Source organism: Hypanus sabinus, chromosome 21 (assembly GCF_030144855.1).
Source record: "Hypanus sabinus isolate sHypSab1 chromosome 21, sHypSab1.hap1, whole genome shotgun sequence".
Classification (NCBI taxonomy): domain Eukaryota; kingdom Metazoa; phylum Chordata; class Chondrichthyes; order Myliobatiformes; family Dasyatidae; genus Hypanus; species Hypanus sabinus.
In genome coordinates, this window is record NC_082726.1 from 38,131,534 (window position 1) to 38,151,558 (window position 20,025).

The following is a 20,025-nucleotide window of genomic DNA, read 5'->3' on the forward strand; positions in this document are numbered from 1 at the left end:
GCTTGAGAATGAGAGGTGACTTGATAGAATTGTATAAAGTTATGAGAGGCATAGATAGTCTCTTTCCCAGGGTTGAAATGTCAAATACTAGATGGAGTCTGATGTCCTGTATTGGAGAAGTGGAACATTTCTCTAAATAGGGAAAAATCCAATGCTAGTTATCTTTGGATTTTGTTTTAAAAACTGATTCCCAGCCACTGTTTCCATCTCTTGCCAAAGCTAGTAGGGGTGATACAATCCACTTGTAAACTCCCTGTTCTGTTTAAATCATAACTTTAACTTATTCCAAGTGCACACTCCTCTCCAGGATCTACTTCTACTTTTATAATATTGCCACTTTGTTTCTGCTTTCCTTGTTTGCGTTGGAAGCCCTTGTCCATGGCTTGCAACAGCTAGGCAATCAATACACACAAAACACTGGGGGTATTCAGATCAGGTAGCCTCTTTGGAAATGAATAAACAGTTGACATTTTGGGCTAAGACCCTTCTTCAGGACTGGAAAGGAAGGGGGAAGATGCTAGAGTAAAAAGGTGGGGGGAGGGGAAGCCAGGTGGGTAGGAAAGGTAAAGGGCTGTAAAGGAAGGAATCTCATAGGAGAGGAGTGTGGACCATGGAAGAAAGAGGAGGAGGAGAAGACCCAGGGGAAGGTGATAGGCAGGTGTGAAGAGGTAAGAGGCTAGAGTGGGGACTAGAAGAAGAGGGTAGGGAGAGGGAGTTTCTTTTACCAAAAGGAGAAATCTGTATTCATGCCATCAGGTTGAAGGCTACCTAGACGGAATATTAGGTGTTGCTCCTCATGGCACAAGAGGAGATCACAGACACATATCTGAATGATAATCACATATAAAGTCTTTGGTCACTGGGAAGTTCTGCTTTTGGTGGATGGAACAGAGGTGCTGGATGAAGTGGTCCCCCAGGTTATGTAGAGGAGGCCACATTGGGAGCACTGGACACAATAGACGACCCCAGCAGATTCACAGGTAAAATGCTTTTTCATCTGGAAGGACTGCTTTGGGCCCTGAATAGAGGAGGTGAATGGGCGGTGTAGCATTTTGGTTGGTTGCGGGGATAAGTGCCATGAGGGAGATTAGTGGGGAGTGTCGAATGGACAGGAGATTCTGCAGAAAACAGAAGGTGGGTGAGGTATAGATATGTTTATTTGAAAAATCTCTGGAGATGGCAGAAGTTGCAGAGAATGATGTGCTGGATGCTGAGGCTCATGAGGTGGCTGGTAGGTTGGAGAGAAACTCTTATCACAGTTAAAGTGGTAAGATAAGGTGAGTGTGGATGTTCAGAAATAGGCATTGGGTGAGGGCAGCATCATTGGTGAAAGAAGTGAAATTCCGTTCTTTGAAGAAGGAGGCCAAGTCTGATGTCCTAGAAAGGAAAGCCACATCTTGGAAACAGATGCGGAATCAAAAGAACTGAGAAAAGGGAATAGCATCTTTACAGGAGATAGGGTGGGAAGAGGTACAGTAGAGATAACTGGGAATTGGTAGGCTTATAAAAGATTGTCAGTCAGCAGTTTGTCTCCAGAGAAACTGGGCAGTACAGTAGTACAGCAGGTTGATCAGCTGCCTTACAGCTCCACCTCAGGTGCTGTCTGTGTGGAGTTTACACATTTTCGTTGTGACTGCATGGGCTTCCTTCAGTTAGTCTGGTTTCCGCCCACTTTCCAAACATAAAAGGATTGGTTGATTAGTTGGCTATTTTAACTTGTCCTTGGTGTGTAGATGAATGCTAGAGGTTGAAAAAAGAATAAAAAGGATCAAAAGACCATAAAGTTAAAGTAAAGTTTGGCTATTTGGCCCATGGAGTCTGTTCTGCTATTCCATCATGGCTGATGTATCATCCCTCTCAACCCCATTCTCCAGCCTTTTTTCTGTAACAGTTGATGCCCTGATTAATCATGAACCTATGAACCTTTGCTTTAAATGTACCCAATGACTTGGCTTCCTCTGCCCTCTGGCTCATGAAATTCCTCATTATCTATGTTCCAAATGGATGTGTCTCTATTCTGAGGCTGTGCCCTCTGGTCCTAGACTCACTCACTATAGAAAATTTCCTCTCCACATCCACTCTATCGTGGCCTTTCAATATTTGAAAAGCTTCAATGAGATTCTACCTTCATTTATTTATTCTGTTTATTTTTATTTAGAGATACAGTGTGGAGTAGGCCCATCTGGCCCTTCGAGTCATGCCACCCAACAAACCCGATTTAACCCTAACCTCATCATGGAACAATTTACAATGACCAATTACCTACCCAATATATCTTTGAACTGTGGGAGGAAAGTCGAGGCACCCGTGGGAAACCCACACATTCCACTGGGAGGATGTACAGAGACTCTTTAGAGGATTGTGGGATTGACTCTGAACTCCTTGCTGAGCTGTAATAGCATCATGCTAACTACTGCACTACTGTGTTGCCTCTTCTTCTAAACATTAGCAAGTACACACCCAGAGCCACCAACTGCTCCTCATTCACTAACCACCTTATTCTTGGAATCATTCTCGTGAATCTCCTCTGGAGCCTCTTTAATACTGGCTATCTCTTCTTAGATAAGAGACCCAAAATTGCTCATAATACTCCCAGTGTGGTTTGATCAATGCCTTATAAAGTTTCAGAATCACATCCTTGATTTTGCAGTGTCTCTAAAAAAAAATATTCACCCTCCCCCCCCCCCCCCCAAAGGTTTTATTGTTGTACAATATTGAATAGGAGTCAGCAGTTTGGCTTTTTTTTGGACACTGATCAATGGAAAAAGACACTTTAGTGTCAAAGTGAAAACAGGTCTCTACAAAATTATTTACAAAATAATTTAATTATTACAAAATATTTGCATAAACATTCACCCGCTTTAATATGACACACCAAATCGTCACTGGTGCAGCCAATTAGTTTTAGAAATCACAATAAAAAAGTTATTGAAAAGCACAAGTCAGGAGACGGATGCAAGAAAATTTCAAAGTCACTGAATATTCCTTGGAGTACAGTTAAGTCAATCATCAAGAACTGGAACGAAAACGGCACTACTATTAATCTGCATAGAGCAGGCCATCCTCAAAAACTGGGTAACTGTGCAAGAAGGGGACTAGTGAGGGAGGACACCAAGAGACCTATGACAACCCTGGAGGAGTTCCAAGCTTCAGTGGCTGAGATGGGAGAGACTGCAAACAACAACTGTTGCCCGGGTGCTTCACCATTTGCAGTTTTATGGGAGAGTGGCAAAGAGAAAGACGCTGTTGGGGGGAAAAAACTCACATGAAATCTTGGCTAGAGTTTGTGGGAGACACTGAAGTCAGCTGGAAGAAGGTTCTATGGTGTGATGAAACCAAAATTGAGCTTTTTGGCCATCAGACTAAATGCTATGTTTGGTGTAAGCCCAACGCTGCACATCATCAAAAACACACCATCCCTACTGTGAGGTGTGGTGGTGGGTGCATCATGCTGAGGAGATGCTCCACTACAGCAGGCCCTGGAAGGCTTGTGAAGGTAGAGGGTAAAGTGAATGCAGCAAAATACAGGGAGATCCTGGAGAAAAACCTGATGTAGTCTGCAAGAGAACTGTGACTTGGGAGAAGATTTGTATTCCAGCAAGACGGTGACCGCAAGCATAAAGCCATAGCTACTCAGGAACCGCTTAAAACAACAAAGCTAGTGTTCTGGAGTGACCAGGTCAGAGTCCAGACCTCAATCCAATTGAGAATTTGTGGCCGGACTTGAAAAGGGCTGTTCACTCACGATTCCCATGCAATGTGACAGAGATTGAGCAGTTTTGTAAAGAAGAATGGGGAAAGATTGCAGTTTCCAGATGGGCAAAACTGATAGAGACCTAATCCACACAGATTCAAGGCTGTAACTGTTACCTGACTTGAAGGAGGTGAATAATTCTGAAATCAATTATTTTGTGTTTAATAATTGTAATAAATTTAGACCAATTTTTAGAAATTTATTTTCATTTTAACACGGAAGAGTCTTTTCTGTTGATTGGTGTCAAAAAAGGCAAGTTAAATCTACTGAGATTCAATGTTGTAAAACAATAAAACATGAAAACTTTCTGGGGGGGGTGAGTACATTTTAATAGGCACTGCATATTCTAGTTCTCTTGAAATGAATGCTGACATCGCATTTGCCTTACCACTGACACAACCTGCGAGTTGACCTTGAGGGAATCTTGCATGAGGAGTTTCAAGTCCCTTTGCACTTCTGATTTTTGAATTTTCTCTTTATTTAGAAAATAGTCTACACCTTTATTTCTTCTACCAAAGTACATGACAGAAAATTCCCTACACAAGATTCCATCTGTCACTTCCTTGCCCATTCTTCCAATCTGTCCAAGTCCTTCTGTAGACTCTGCTTCCTCAACATTCCCTGCCCCATTGCCTCTCTTTGGCCACAAAACCTTCAATTCTGTTATCAAAATTATTGATAAATAATGTGAAAAGCAACGGTCCGAATACTGAGCCCTGTGGAACACCACTTGTCACCAGCAGCCAACGAGAATAGGCCTCCTATATTCTGACACTTTGCTTCCTTACAGTCAGCTGGTCTTTTATCCATGCTAGTGTCTTTCCTGTAATACTCTGGGCTCTTGTTAAGCAGCACCTTGACAATGGCCTGCTGGAAATCCAAATAAACAACATCTGCTGACTCTCCTTTGCCTACCCTGCTTGTTATTTCCTTAGAGAATTGAAACAAATGTGTTAAGCAAGATTTATCCTTGAGAAAACCATGCTGGCTTTGGCCTATGTTATCATATGCCCCCCAGTATTCTAAAACTTCATTCCTTCTTTTCAAATCTCTTTTAAAATTATTATTATTATTCAAAAATAACAGGTACATCGAAGTAACAACACTTACAATGCCTCAAAAAAAGAAATTATCTTAAAGATTGAAAATTTTTGTGAATAAAAAAGAACCCTACTAAGCAAGAAAAGTGAGGGGAAAAAAAAGAAACCCATTGGGGGTATATCTCCTGAGCCATGCATCATAGAGAAAGCTTCTAAAAATAAACATCAAGCCGCCAACAGGAAAGAAATATATCAAAATAAAATTTACACTTAGATCATGGAGGAAATCTATCAGCTAACTGAAATGATAATAACAAGCAAATGAGCCCCATCCCTTCTCAAAATCAAATTCTTAATAATGGACTCTAACTTCTTCCCCTGAGTTCAGGCTAATTGGCCAATAATTTCCTTTCTTCCTCCCTCCCTTCTTGAAGAGTGGAGTGACATTCGCAATTTTCCAGTCCTCTGGCAGCATGCCAGAATCCAGTGATTCTTGAAAGATCATTACTTATGTCTCCACGATCTCTTCAGCTACCTCTTTCAGAATTCTGGGGTGTAGTCCATCTGCCCCCTGACATTTGAATTTCTGTCATACTGCTGGTGTCTTCCACAGTGAAGATTGATGCAAAGTACTTATTAAGTTCGCCTGCCATTTCTTTGTCCCCCATTACTACCTCTCCAGTGTCATTTTCCAGCAGTCTGATATCCATTATTACCCCTCTTTTACTCTTCATATATCAGAAAAAAACTTTTGGTATCTTCTTCGTATTTCATCTTTTCTCCCTGTATGGATTTTTAGTTGCCTTCTCTTGGTTTTTAAAAGCTTCCTTATCCTTGATCTTCCTATCATTTTTTTGTTATGTCCTCTCATTTGCTTTTATGCTGGCCTTGAGTTCCCTTGTCAGCCATGGTTGCATCATCCTTCCTTTAGAATACTTCTTCATCTTTGGATTGTATCTTTCCTGCACCTTCCAAATTTCCCTTATAAGCACCAGCCTTTGCTGTTCTGCCATCTTCCCTGCTAGTGTCCCCTTCTAATCAACTTTGGTCAGCTCCTCTCTCATACCTTTATTCCCTTTATTCCACTATAATACTGATACATCTGACTTCAGCTTCTCCCTCTCAAACTACAGTGTGAATTCTTTTATACTATGATGACTGTCTCCTAAGGGTGCCTTTACCTTAAGCTCCTTAACCCAATCTTGTTCATTAGTATGGCTCACCCCTGACTACTGTGGGCGAGCCTGTGACCACAATTCCTGCATTACTCCCACCTCCACTCCTGTCCCCTTCTGGACAGTGCACAGAGTGCTCTTGGTGTTCGCACTACAAGCCAGAAGCTGCATTAAACATGTCATCCTTCACAATTGATGGTAACTCTAACATCTTCTGTACCAGACACCAATTTCCCCCCTGCCCCTTCGAGAATTTCAAAGGGGTCATTCCTTTAGTGACTCCTCTGCTAGTCCACTCCTACATCCACTTTCCATCGTATGGCACTTTCCTAGGTAACTGCAAGATTTTATAGGATTATTATAAATGAAGCTTTATAGGTGGACTCAGGCCAAAAAATCTGTTTGTTTTGATCATTCTGACTCTGATAACTAACTTGACTTCATTGTACGCTGCTGCCTCAATCCTACAAGCACAAGATCTTACAGTTCTTCATTGACATAGTCTTCCAAGGTTTCTGGCATCTTGTCTAACACTAATTTTTATGGCACTATGCAAATATTGAGTCTCTGAACATCTCTGCTTCCCTTGGCTGTTAAAAAATCTGCTTCAGAAATATTCTTTGATTGGAAGACACGTGAATGCCTTGGTCTGAAACTTGGCTTAATTACTATGGAGTGTCCTGAGACATTAAAGGTATTATTTAAGTGCAGTTTTAATTAAATTTGAAATGTATGTACAAGCTGAAATACTACAAAACCATACAAAAATAATAAAATGAGTCATTTTCATAGGCCATCTTCAAGTTGCATAACGAATCTCTTGCTCTTAATTTTCAGATACACAACACTGTCATACAGAGCACCAGAAATGGTTAACCTTTACAGTGGAAAGTCTATTACAACTAAAGCTGACGTATGGGTACGTGAGAGTTGATCTGTTTCTAAGCATACAGACAAGAGGACTATATGTTTTCCTTAATGCTCTTTGATCTTTAGCTTGATTATTTGAGATTTATTTTACTTTCCTATAATATCTTTAGGCACTTGGATGTTTACTTTACAAACTTTGCTTCTTCACTTTACCATTTGGAGAAAGCCAAGTAGCCATCTGTGATGGAAGTTTTACAATTCCAGATAATTCTAGGTACTCTGATGAACTACACAGTTTAATACGTAAGTAGACAAATATTGTGAATTTGAAGCTTTTAGATTAGTTATTTGTGTTTTCTTCATTTACATAAATGTTAAACCTTGTTTTTATAGGATACATGCTTGAGGCTGACCCTGACAAAAGACCTGATATTTATCAGGTTTCTTTCTTTGCATTTAAGCTGGCAAAGAAAGTGTGTCCTGTTAAGAATGTCAATGTAAGTATGTTTTGTTGTTGAGTTTCATTACCAGCTTCAAAACAATTCCAAATGGAGCCCATTTTTGACTATCTTGAGCAAGTGATGCAAAGTGGTAAATGCAGATGTAAAAGTTTTACAGATGTAAAACTTTTAAGGTTAGTGCAAATAGTGTTCAAATTAGTATTTGGATTCTTGAGATTTAGTTACACGCACCTGGTATTCTTGTGAAGCTGAAATAACCATACCATTTTGGCAGATCCATTACTGTGCTAAGTAGATTCCCATTAGAGCACTGGTACATGATAAGATTGAAGTCACTTTTATATCCCATATATTAACTAGCAATTTTTGTTGATGTCATTGAATTTGACGATTGGAATGGCTTATGTACCACCAGACTCAAACACCACTTCTATCCTTCTTTTTAAGACCCTTGAATGGACTTTAATGTATGATAAATTGTGAAATTGTAGTTAATTTTATCTTGATCGTTGGACTTGTCTTAAACACAAGAGATTCCGCAGGTGCTAAAATCTCGAAGACACACAAAATACTGGAGGAACTCTGCAACTCAGGCAAGCATCCATGGAAGGGAATAAACAGTCAATACTTTGGGCCAAAACCTTTCTTCAAGTCTGAAATTGAAGGGAACAAGCTAGAATAAGAAGTTGGAGAAAGGGAAATGAGTATGAGCTGGCAGCTGATGGGTGGGGGAAGGTGGGTTGGTGGTGGGGGTGAGGGGCTGAAGTAGAAACTGAAAGGTGATAGTGGAAGAAGGTCTGAAGAAGGAGGAATCTAATAGGAGTGGACAGTATACTGTGGAAGAAGGGGAAAAGGAAGGGCAACCAGAGGGAGGTGATGGGCAGGTGAGGAGAAGAGGTGAAAAGGTAACTAGAATGTGGAATGGAACAGACATGTTAGAATGGGAACGGGAAGTTAAACTGGATGATCCTGCCTTTTGAGGCAGATGGAGAAATAGTGCAATGAAGCTGCCCCCAGTCGAGATCAGGTTTCATTACTGTGGAAGCGGTTGCACCGGATACAATAGGTGACCTCGATTGACTCTTGGGTGTCCTCTCTGCTTAGAGCTATAAACTCCAATCAATAGCAAATGCATCTCAACTATATAAACTGCTATGTACAGCCATCCACATCATAGTAAATTTTAAATTGTCCCATTTAGGCTTAAAGATTTAAACACTGTGGAGGCTTTCTTATTCTTGAGGGATAACTGAGACTTGTGGCTGTGAAACAATCTCAGGTCCTGGGGCCACCTCCATGGTGGTTGTAGGAATTCACTCTGAGACTGCAGTAAATGGTTCTGAAAGCTCCGGGTGCCTTTCCTCATCTGTTCTCTCTTTGGCTCTACTTTGATCCCTTTCTTTTTCTTTCTCATGTTCCTGCTCTCTTTCACACCTTTCCCATTCTTGTTAACATTCTTTCTCTCAGTCTCTTCCCTCTTATCTTTTCTTTTAGTTTGTGCATCTTGATGTTGGGAAGGTACATTTAATTCACTGGAGTATTCTCTTATTAATCCTTCTATTGCTCTCTTCACGATTAGATCTCTCCTCTTGGTTTCTGCATCCACAACATCATCTGACAATTCCTCTGTTTTTGTATCTCCATTGACTCCTTTCTTTACAGCCTTCCATTTATCCAGCTGGGCTTTGGTCTTTGCATTTACTTCTACAAGCAGCTTTTTGTCTCCCATTTAAAGGTCATGCAGTAACCTTAATGCACACAGAATAGGTTCTGGTTCTTTATACTCAGAAAAGCTGAATGCCTGCAACTTTCCTGAGGCTTGTTGAAATCTCTTACAGCTTAAAACCAAACCACATTTTGCAAGTAACTGCCTAATGAACATATCAGAAGCTTTCTCAGATATGTTTCCTATAAAAACTGCTGTAGTTGGATCAGTGCTGTTTGTCACTTTCATGATTCCTCTGAGCAGCATGGTCCTCCTTTGGTCCAATATGCTTTCCAACCAGAGGCTGGCACCAACACCTGTTCTCTGGGCAATGGTTCATGGTGTTCAGCATGGAGACGCTTATGATATCATCTAGTACCTTTCTTAATTTGCTTTCAGTTAGCTTAATTGCAGAGAATGTAGCATGCAGTTGGAGAGTGGATCTCCAATCAGAGTTGGAGTTATCTCAGCCAATCATGCCCCACAATGCTGGTCTTTCTGATCTTATCACACACAAGCTCAATTATGGCTTGTTTGTTGTTTACAGATGTCATTCCCACAGGAGGTACTATATCTTTTCTCTAGTATAAATTCTTAGTCGGATATCTGTAGGTTTCAGTATGGCATCTTTGAAATGCCATCCAAACTCATTTTGTGGAACGACTGAAACAGTTGAATCAGTGTCCAATTCTATTTTAATGAACTTTCCCATTCACTTCTGGCATAAACCATATTGCATGTCTATAGTTAATTTTCACACAATAAATTTCAAGGCTACACAATGATATGTTAGTCTCATTTCATCAACAGCTCTTTTTGAAACTACAACTTGACATTTTAGCTTTCTCTCTTCCCTTAGCAGTTCCGTTTATTTCTATCTGCCCGACATTCTCTTTGTGTCTTACTTTGTTGCATTTTCTGCAAGTTTCACCTGTAAATCTGCATTTGTTTGGTGTATATGAGGTCCTGCCACAATGGTAACACAATTTGATTGGCCAGACTGGTTTCTGTTTAGACACTGCAATTTTATTCATGCTCCCTTTCATTCATGACTGGAACTCAATTGTGTCCTCTGCTGTTTCCATTGAAACAGCAATTTCCACTGCTCATTTGAATGTAAGCTGTACTTCAGTTAGATGCCATTTTTGAATCCTTTAAGATTCCATAAATTAAACAGTCTCTGTGTGTCATTAAACCCATTTCCATACTGTCAATGCTCAGACATCTTTAGTTGAGCTACATACGCTTAAATAGACTCCCCATCTTTTTGAATCCACTCATGAAACTGAAGCATTCTGCAATCTACAATGGCTTTGGCTCGAAATATTCCTGCATCAATTTGACAATAGTGGCAAAGCTAATTTCTGATGTTTTGGTTGAAGCATTCAAACGTCAAAGCAAACTATACCATTAAACCTAATGCACTTAACAAAATTGGCACTCTCTTCTCACTGGCTATTTCATTTCTTTCAAAATACTATTCCAATACTTCAGTATATATGAGCCAATTTCTTGTTGTGTAATCAAACTCATCAATCTTTACAATGTAGCTAGCCATTTCTGATTTTTTTAAAGATTATTATCACCCAGTCCGGTACTCACTCTTTATGAACCCTGAATTGTTACATTTATGGCCTTTTTTTAAAAAGCACTCTATTGTGTCTTCCCTTCCAAATAAACATGTGATTTTTGTAACTTGACAATCTCACTGCATGTGCTGGACTGTGCTTTCACTTGCCACTTCCTCACTGTGTTTTGTTTTATTTTGGATGTCTCGCTGCATTCTAACAGGTCGATAGCCATGTTGGGTTCATTTTTAAAATTAGCTTGTCGCCAGTGTTGTGTTTTATAATTTCAAAACATTAAACTATTTCAAAGGAAGATGTAGGGGGTCCGAAATACAGGTCTAACTTTGTCTTTTACTTTTCAGCAAAGTGCGGACCTATCACATAGTGTGATGTCATGCAATTAATGTATTTTTGCATATAATTTGTAATTAATTATTTAAACAAGAATGCTTAATTAAACTATATGTAACTATGAATATACACACAAGATTACTCATTATTGAAATATTAAATACACAACAAATGACATCTCATTCTAGAATGGAAAGCCTTATTGTGAGAGCAGAAGTGGCAGAGAGAGAAGGGAATAGCATTCTTACAAGTGACAGAGTAGGAAGAGGTATAGTCAAAATAACGAGAATCAGTAGGATTGTAAAAGATGTCAGTAGATAGTCTGGGGAGGGAGAGAGAGAGAGAGAGAGAGAAAAGATGGAAGTTAGAAGCAAAGTTGATGAAATTGAGCTCAGCATGGGCTCACTGAGTTCCCAGCAAGGAAAGTTCCTTGGCATTTTGTGTGTGTTATCTTGCACTTGTTTAACTGTTTTGCACTTTGCCTGTAACTGCTTTCTGTTCTTTCTTCCCTTTTGAACTACCCTCGTGTATGGAATGATCTATCTGGATGGCATGCAAACAAAACCTTTTAACTCTATCTCTGTACATTAAATAATAATAATAAACGGGTTACTGAATTTGGAAAATAAGCTTTTGGTTCAATTAAAAGTATCATAAGGAATCCCAAAATTAGAATTTGCAGTGATAAGGATGCCAAAATTATTGTTTCTTATGTATGTAATGACTATGAATGGTAATAGGAATGGCACGGTAACATGGCGGTTAGCACAATGCTTTATAGTGCAGGCCACATAGGTTCAACATCGGATGCTGCCAGTAAGGAGTTGTCTGTTTTCCTCTGGGTGCTCCAGTTTCCACCCACAGTCCAAAGTCATACTGGTTCAAAGGTTCATTTTATTGTCGAAAGTATGCATGTACAATACAACTCTGATATTTGACTTCTCCAGATGGTCATGAAATACAGAAAAACAATGGAAGTTGTGGAAAGAAAAGACAGCATGAAAAAGAAACAAAACTTACAAACCCCAAGCCCCCAACCCCTCTCTCGCACAAAAAGTAATATATCACCCACCTGCCAATCAGCAACACGAAATAAAACACAGAAGACTGAAGGAGACCGACTTGAAGGTTATTTGGTTATTGTAAATTGTCTAGTGATTAGGCTAGGATTATATCAGGGGATTGCTGGGCTGGGCAGCTCGAAGGACCTATTCTATGCTGTATCGCAATAACATTTTCTTAAACATATAAATTCTGTAGTGTCCCAAGTGTTTACAGTTTGGGATGGGTATTAGAAGTTTGGAAAATCTCCTTTCTTTGTAAATTCTAGTAAAATGTAAAGTTTAGTTTTGATCTGATATTTTATCCATTTTACATATTGTGAACATAAACACACATTTATCATGTGCTTTTGTTTCCAGAATGTTCAGATTCCTGTGAAAATGCCAGTGCCAGTAAAAGCTAGTGAAGTTGCTGTTAAAAAGTCTCAAACACGAGCAAGGTAAATTGGTATTCCAGAAATGTTACTTTCAGAACTAGTGTAGCCAAATTAATTTGGAAACTAACTTCCTGTTGCTTTTTAAATTGTAGTCCAAAGTTGTATGTTGCAATGTTACATTGTTACTTAAGCAGTTCTGTTTTTCTTGTGTCTATTTTCAAATGAACCTTTATAGACTTACAGATCCAATACCAACTACAGAGACTTCGATAGCACCTCGCCAGAGGCCTAAAGCAGGTCAGCCAACTTCTGCTTCAAGTGTTCTGACATTTCAACCTGCTGTGACTCCAAGGAAAAGATCTACCACACAGTTAGTTTCACAGACAACAACCTCACAGTTGGTCTCACAGCCAGTAACCACACAAATGGTTTCACACCCAGCAGGTGTGTATTTGCACAGATAATCAAATAAAAGTAATATTTTTTCCCCCAACAGGTTTTAACTGCTCTGTTTCTATTTCCTTCCTTAAATGTACCAGTTAGAAACTGATCTATTTCTTAACATATTTTGAATTAGTAGCATCGAAACAGCAATTTTAAAATAAGTAATTTGTCTGAGCCGCAGCTACAAATGTTTCCTCAAATCAGAGGTTTTGGTATCCTTCTAATGCCACTCAGGGACTTGTGCTGATATTATTTTGACTGTATGTACTGGATCATAACTATATGTGCTATGTGTGACTATACAGTATGCGCTGTGTTTTGCATTTGGCGCCAGAGGAACAGCGTTTACTTAGCTGTATTCATGTTTATGGTTGAATGACAGTAAATCTGAACTTGAGCTTGAACAATGAACATTAAGCTGAAGGATATCACATGAACAATCTGAATAAATTGAATTTAAGTACATTTATGACTGGGGGGGCTGATATTTTGCAAGTTTAGATTTATGCTGCTTAATAAATTGTGACCATTATTTAGAAGCCAATGGAATGAGAATCTGTAAACATTAGAGGTCACCAAGAAATTATTCCTTCAGCGAGATCCTCATGCATGATCTGCAGAATCCAATATTAAGCAAAGATGAAAGTAGAGTCCACTTCCATTTCTTTTTCCACAATTTGCTGTACCCAAGAATGTTTAAATAATTTAAAATTATTTCACTGGTATTTACGGTGTGATTGACCACTTTACCATGATTGCAATGTAATTGCAGGCTATTTAAATCAAGACTAAAATTTATTAACTTAAATATGTACCTGTAAATCTAATACAAGTTGTTTGCTACTTTTTTTTTGCAAATGCAATTAAGTAAACAATTTAATCCATAGTCTCTGGGAAAACAATGTGCAAAGCCATTTGGCTGATACTGTACAATGCAGTGATTTATCTTGCTGATCTGAACTTCTGGAAAAGGATTGAAACAAAGCTGTATTCTAAACTTTTGCACAGCTCCAATGAAATTACAGTAGCCCCTTTTATTTAATTTTTGCAGTTAACCCTTTCTCCAGATTATATTCCTTGTGTGTTAATACCCGATAATTCTTTTGAATAGTCACTTGAAGTCAATGCAGGAAATGTGGCTTGCAGTTGTGTAATGCTAGTTCTTTAACCTACAGTCCCTGGGAGTGCAGGGTCAGTAAATGGATTTTGCATGTTTTTCTGTAATGGTTTCCATGCTTTGATTTTTAAGTATGTTTAATTCTCAAATATTTTAGGATTATAGTCATTCTGCCATTCCTTCAACATGTTGAGCACAAAAATGTGAAATTTTGGTTTGTTGGGGGTGCTGGGGAGTGAGGTTGCACAGTTAAATGGTGTACAACAAGTAATAGCAAAACCTGGAGGAGTTTAAATTAGACTTTCAGTTTGCTACTTTGCTGCCCTATCATTGATAGTTCTATCTTGTCCTTCCTCTAGGGAGGTTATTTGCAATTTACAGACAGGGACAATATCACAGTTTGCTCAGTCTTTCATGGTCTTTACCTTATCACACACATTCCCCGTGCTTTCTTGACCCTAGTTCTCTTGTAATTGAAAGCATACTTGTTTCTTAACTTTGCCAAGCCACTAACTCTTTTGGATGTTACTTGACTGGAGTATTTACAATGTTTCGTTAAAACTATATTTAAATTCTCCAACACATGGAGTTTGCTGCTCTGTCGAAGAGAGCTAAAAATGCACTATATGAATATAAACTGTACAAATAATTGCTTTATCAACCATAATGGACCTTTCTCTCCCAATACTGGTAAATGACAAAACCCTTAAACTGATAGTGTTTCAAAGGCTTTTGAATAGATTGACCGCAGTACCTTGATTTGAGTTTGCAACGTAATTGAAAGCTATTTCAAACTGGGTGAAGTTTATTAGATTAAGGTTTATTAAATTATGATTAAAATATTTATTCAAGGTCCCTGGATTTTCAGCTAACACATTTAATTATTAAATCTTTGGAGAGGAGGGAAGATGATTGCTAGCAGTCTGATTTTTTTTTTTAGCTTGAAGCTCTTGCCATCATAACCTGCATAAATCAGAGGAACTATAAAAATGAGATCCTAAATATTAATCCAATACCTGCTGAATCCAAAAAAAATGTGTAAACTTGAGTTATCCAATGAAGTTGTGTTTCATTTGATGTTTGTAAATTGATCCTGACTACCACACAAAAAAAAAATCACTGAATTTCAACAGGCTTTGGAGTTGTGTACAATTGTTCCATTCATGGTTTTTCTGATGAATGATGAAATCTCCAGGAACAACCATCAGAATATAAAATGTTTTTTGAAACTTTTGGTTTATACAGGAACCACAGCTGCAAGTAATGGGCACATTGGTCAGTTACATGGTCAGCAAGCACAAATCCCACCAGCATATCCGCAGCATCTGCAACTGAAACCACAGGCACATCCGTTACTTCAACAGCAGTGTTTGCTGCACCAACAACAAGCCTATTTACAGCAGCAGCAAATGCTTCAGACGGCGCAGGTATGCTCACTTGCAATTTTTTTTCTTTCTATCCAATCGCAAAAAAACGTGGCAGCACTGTCAGTATCCATCACCTTGAACTCATTTCTCTTGACTGAATGATACTGTATTTTCCAAAAGAATCCATAAACACACTATTTCTTGTTGCCAGGTTTTGATCAAGCTTATCAAAATTGTTGAATTAATACACAAGTCCAAATGAAGGGTTTCAGCCAGAAATGTTGATTGCCCATTTCCCTCCAGAGATACTGCCTGACCTGCTGAATTCCTGTGTTTTGTGTGTTGTCCATTAAATTTATCCTCCAGCAGTGTTTCCCTTATCGACTAACCATATGTTGAAGAATCTGCATGTCTTACACACAGATAAATAAATAAATATACATAAATAAATGTATAATCAGCATGCATTCCTTAAATATGCTTTGAAATCACAACTACTTATCAATTTTCCAGGAAAGAATAAGATTTCCTTTTCTCTCAGAGAGCGATTCCATTTTTTAAGCTTTGCAAAATTTACTTCTGTGGTTTCATTTTTTTCTCACTTTTCATCTTCAGTAGTGTTCTTCTGATCTTGTTTGTTCAATGGAACTTTATTGCATTTTATACTTTGCTTAATTCAGCATGTTTCTGCGGAAACTTGTTTCTTCGCATTTCCTTCCTTTTCAAGTCCTGTCATGCTATGTTTCGTACTGAGTTTTACTGCATTAAATCTTTAAAGTATATTTGAAACTTGTTTTGATTAATACTTGTGCTAAAAACTGCATCTGGTAATGATCTTACACACAGGTGGAATCTGTGTGTACATTAACAAAGGTTGGTGCACAAATTTATCTGTTGTTAGCCGTCAATATTCTGGGAAAATTGAGCATCTTATAATTAAATGCTGTCCACGTTACCTGTTCAGGGAGCTTACTGTTGTGCCCATCATCGCTGTCTACTTTTCACCCAAACCCCCTGTCACAGAGTGCGAATGCCAAGGACCCACTGGAAGAAATTTATGATATCATTAGCTCTCCGCAAAAGCAAGCATCTGAACAGTCTCTTCATAATTGCAGGAGATTCAAATCATCCTAACCTGCAGAACATTTTATCCAAAATTCCACCAACATGTCACCATGGCCACAGAGGGGAACAGACAGACTGGACCGTGTTTATACAAACAGACCCCCAACTTGCAAAGCCATCCCAGATCCTCATCTTGTCCTCTCTGACCACATCTAAATTATGTTAATCCCAGTTTACTGATGCCGGTCCCACCGCCTTGACTCTGCCTCACCTCAGTTCTGCTACTTCAGATCAGTTTCAAGTCCACCTCAGCAATGGCCAAACATTGACTTCTTGTTCTGACTTGGGCCTGGGACCTGCTGGCTCAATTTGGCCTATAAATGCCATGCCATGCCACAACCATCCTGCACTTTTGAGGCTTCAGTTTATACAGCAAAAATACCAGGTGGTACAGGTGGTTCAAAAGCTCAGCTCCAAAAGGGAAATTACAGGCTATTGATTGCAATGAGCTTTTTCCAGAAAAACACTGATTAATACAGTAGTTCTGTTGACGTTTCGGGCCAAGACCCTTCGTCAGGACTATGGGTCTCGACCGGAAACATCGACAGCGCTTCTCCCTGTAGATGCTGCATGGCCTGCTGTGTTCCACCAGCATTTTGGGTGGTGTTGTTTGAATTTCCAGCATCTGCAGATTTCCTCGTGTTAATACAGTAGTTAGTAGTTTTGTTTGCTGCCAGTAAGGCATCACTCTCTTTTACCAGTGCCATCTTAAATCAGAAGCTCAATATTTCTCTATGTTCTTGATATTCATTGCTTATTTATCATTTTTTTTAAATTTCCTTTGGCTATGGAACATTCATGCCAGGACACTGGACTCAAAAACATTTACTTTTTCCAAGCAGTTAGGCAGAGCAACATCACCACCCACTAATTTCACCGCTATATTATTTCCTGTCAGTTACCTTGTATACAACCTAGCATATATATATATCTATGAATATAAGCTATTATTAGGTATTTATATTAGGACCTTTATCCCTTCTTATTGTGTGCACTGAATTGGATCTGAAGTAACAATTACTTAGTTCTTATACTTGTGTACAGGAAATGACATTAAACAATCTTGAATCTTGGAATTTATGTTCTTGCAAGTTGTCAGATCTCAGATGATAATCTTTATCACAGAATCGCTTGATCAGGGCAGGAGTAAGAATGAGATTCCCAGATGGTATGTTGACTCCTGGGTGCCAGGGTCCGGGATATCTTGGATCAGTTCCTCAGCATTCTTAAGTGGGAGGGTGAAGAGCCAAAAGTCGTGGTCCATATAGGTACCAATGACATGGATTGGATGAGTGACGAGGTGAGTTAGGTGCTAAGTTAACAGGCAGGACCTTCACGGTTGTGATTTCGGGATTGCTACCTATGCCACATGCTAGTGAGGCCAGAACTAGGAAGATTATACAGTTTAATACGTGGCTAAGTAATTAGTGTAGGAGGGAGGGCATAAGATTTTGGGATCAGTGGATTCCCTTCCAGGGAAGGTGGAACCTGTACAGAAGGAATAGTTTGCACCTGAACTGGAGGGAGACTAATGTCTTAGCAGAATGGTTTGTTAACGCTGCGTGGTGGGGTTTAAACTAGAGTAGCAGGAGATGGGAACTGGTATGCCAGAACAGTCAGTGGAGAAGTTGTAAAGGCAGATGTTGGGAAAACCTCAGACAAAGTTAGGAATCAAAAGGTTGAGTGATTAGTGTCCTGGGCTGCATATATTTCATTGCAAGAAATATCGTAGGAAAGGTGGATAATAGTGCTGAAGATGAGGCAGCTGGTTTACAAACAAAGGCAATGTGTAGTGAGGAGAGGCTGTTGATAGAGCAAAATTTCAATCAACAAGATGAATTGCAATGTAAAAGATTGTAAAGTCTTTGTAAAATTTGTAAAATCAAAGTTTAAATATAGGACTGAAGGTGTTGTATCTGAATGCGTGCAGTATACAGAATAATGATCTTGCAGAACAGTTGCAGATTGGCAAGTATGATGTAGGCATTCCTGAATTATGGCTAAAAGAAGGTTATAGCTGGGAGCTTAATGCTGAAGAATACACATTGTATCGAAAGGACAGGCAGTAATGCAGAGGGGGTGGTGTTGCTCTACTGGTAAAAAATGAAATCAAATCATTAAAAAGAGGTGACACAGTGCAGAGGAACTGCAAGGATAAAATGACCTTGATGTGAGCTGTATACAGACTCCCAAACAGTAGTAAGGATGTGGCCTACAAATTACAATGGGAGATGAGAGAAAAATGTATGCCAAAAGGGCTATGTTACAATAGTCCTGGGGAACTTCAATATGCAGATAGATTGGGAAAATCAGTTTGGTGTTGAATTCCAGAGGGAGGAATTTTCAGAATGCCTCCAAGATGGCTTTTTAGAGCAACTGAAGTTTAAGCCCAATAGGGGATTAGCTATTCTTGATTGGGTGTTGAGCTATAAATCAGAATTGATTAGAGAGCTTAAGGTAAAAGAACCCTTAGTAGACAGTGATTACAATATGATTGAATTCACCCTGAAATTTGAGAAGAAGCTAAAGTCAGGTGTATCAGTATTACAGTGGAGTAAAGGGAATTACAGAGGCATGAGAGAGAAGTTGGCCAGAATTGATTGGATAAGTATACTGGCAGGGATGATGGCAGAGCAGCAATGGCTGGAATTTCTGGAAGCAATTTGGAAGGTACAGGATGCATACATAGAAGTCAAAACCAAAAAGAAGACATATAATATAGCAAAAATTAGTGTGGTTAGAGGATCGGGAAGCTTTTAAAAACCAGCAGAAGACAACTAAAAAGGTCATTTTTTTAATTAGTTTTTTTATGCATTTTCTACATCACTACAAATAGGAAAAAAACCCCAAATCAAAATGAAGAAAATTAATACAGTGCAAAAATAAACATACAATAATAATATAATACAAAAAAGATAATTGAGAAAGCACCCAAATTGAAGACATGTAAAATTAGTATCCTCCCCAAGCCCCGCAACAAAAAAAAACTCCAGACCAACCACAACACAATATAGAGAATATAAATCAGGACAATCAAACCCCCAAAACTGTAAGTACACTTGAAAACAGAAGATAATAATGCCTACTACCAAAAGAAAGAGCTGAAAGCAAGGGACCGGGAAAAAAAAACAACCTTAGTTAAGAGGAAGGTTATGAAAGTACTCAATAAAAGGTCCCCAGACCTTATGGAACTTTATATCCGAATTAACAACTGAATAATGAATTTTTTCAAGGTCTAAGCAGGACATAATATCATTAAGCCATTGAGCATGCGTGGTCGGGGCAACATCTCTCCATCTAAGGAGGATTAAACGTCTAGCCAGGAGAGAAGCAAAAGATAATATTCGACACTTAGTCGAACTCAGACGTAAATCTGTCTCACCCAAAAAACCGAACAAAGCAATTAAAGGGTTAGGTTCTAAGTGGTGATTCAGAATATAGGATAAAGTAATGAAGACATCTTTCCAAAATTTCTCTAAGCTAGGACAGAACCAGTACATATGAATAAGAGAGGCCTCGCCCCTTTTGCATTTATCACAAAGAGGACTAATATTAGGGTAAAATCGAGATAATTTAGATTTAGACATATGGGCTCTATGAACGATCTTAA

The 20,025-nt window shown here is 38.9% G+C and overlaps 2 protein-coding genes across 2 annotated transcripts in view; one reads left to right on the forward strand and one right to left on the reverse strand.

Annotated features, from left to right (window-relative positions):
- The window catches only part of LOC132378976 (progestin and adipoQ receptor family member 3-like), a 157,587-nt gene that overhangs the window by 62,119 nt on the left and 75,443 nt on the right, over nucleotides 1–20,025 (reverse strand). The window lies entirely within an intron of this gene.
- The window catches only part of LOC132378844 (AP2-associated protein kinase 1-like), a 101,085-nt gene that overhangs the window by 47,891 nt on the left and 33,169 nt on the right, over nucleotides 1–20,025 (forward strand). The window contains exons 6-11 of the mRNA XM_059946099.1: nucleotides 6,807–6,888; nucleotides 7,010–7,142; nucleotides 7,233–7,336; nucleotides 12,346–12,425; nucleotides 12,598–12,806; nucleotides 15,169–15,350. Coding sequence (XP_059802082.1) covers nucleotides 6,807–6,888; nucleotides 7,010–7,142; nucleotides 7,233–7,336; nucleotides 12,346–12,425; nucleotides 12,598–12,806; nucleotides 15,169–15,350 — 790 coding nt within the window. The remainder of the gene's footprint in view (nucleotides 1–6,806; nucleotides 6,889–7,009; nucleotides 7,143–7,232; nucleotides 7,337–12,345; nucleotides 12,426–12,597; nucleotides 12,807–15,168; nucleotides 15,351–20,025) is intronic.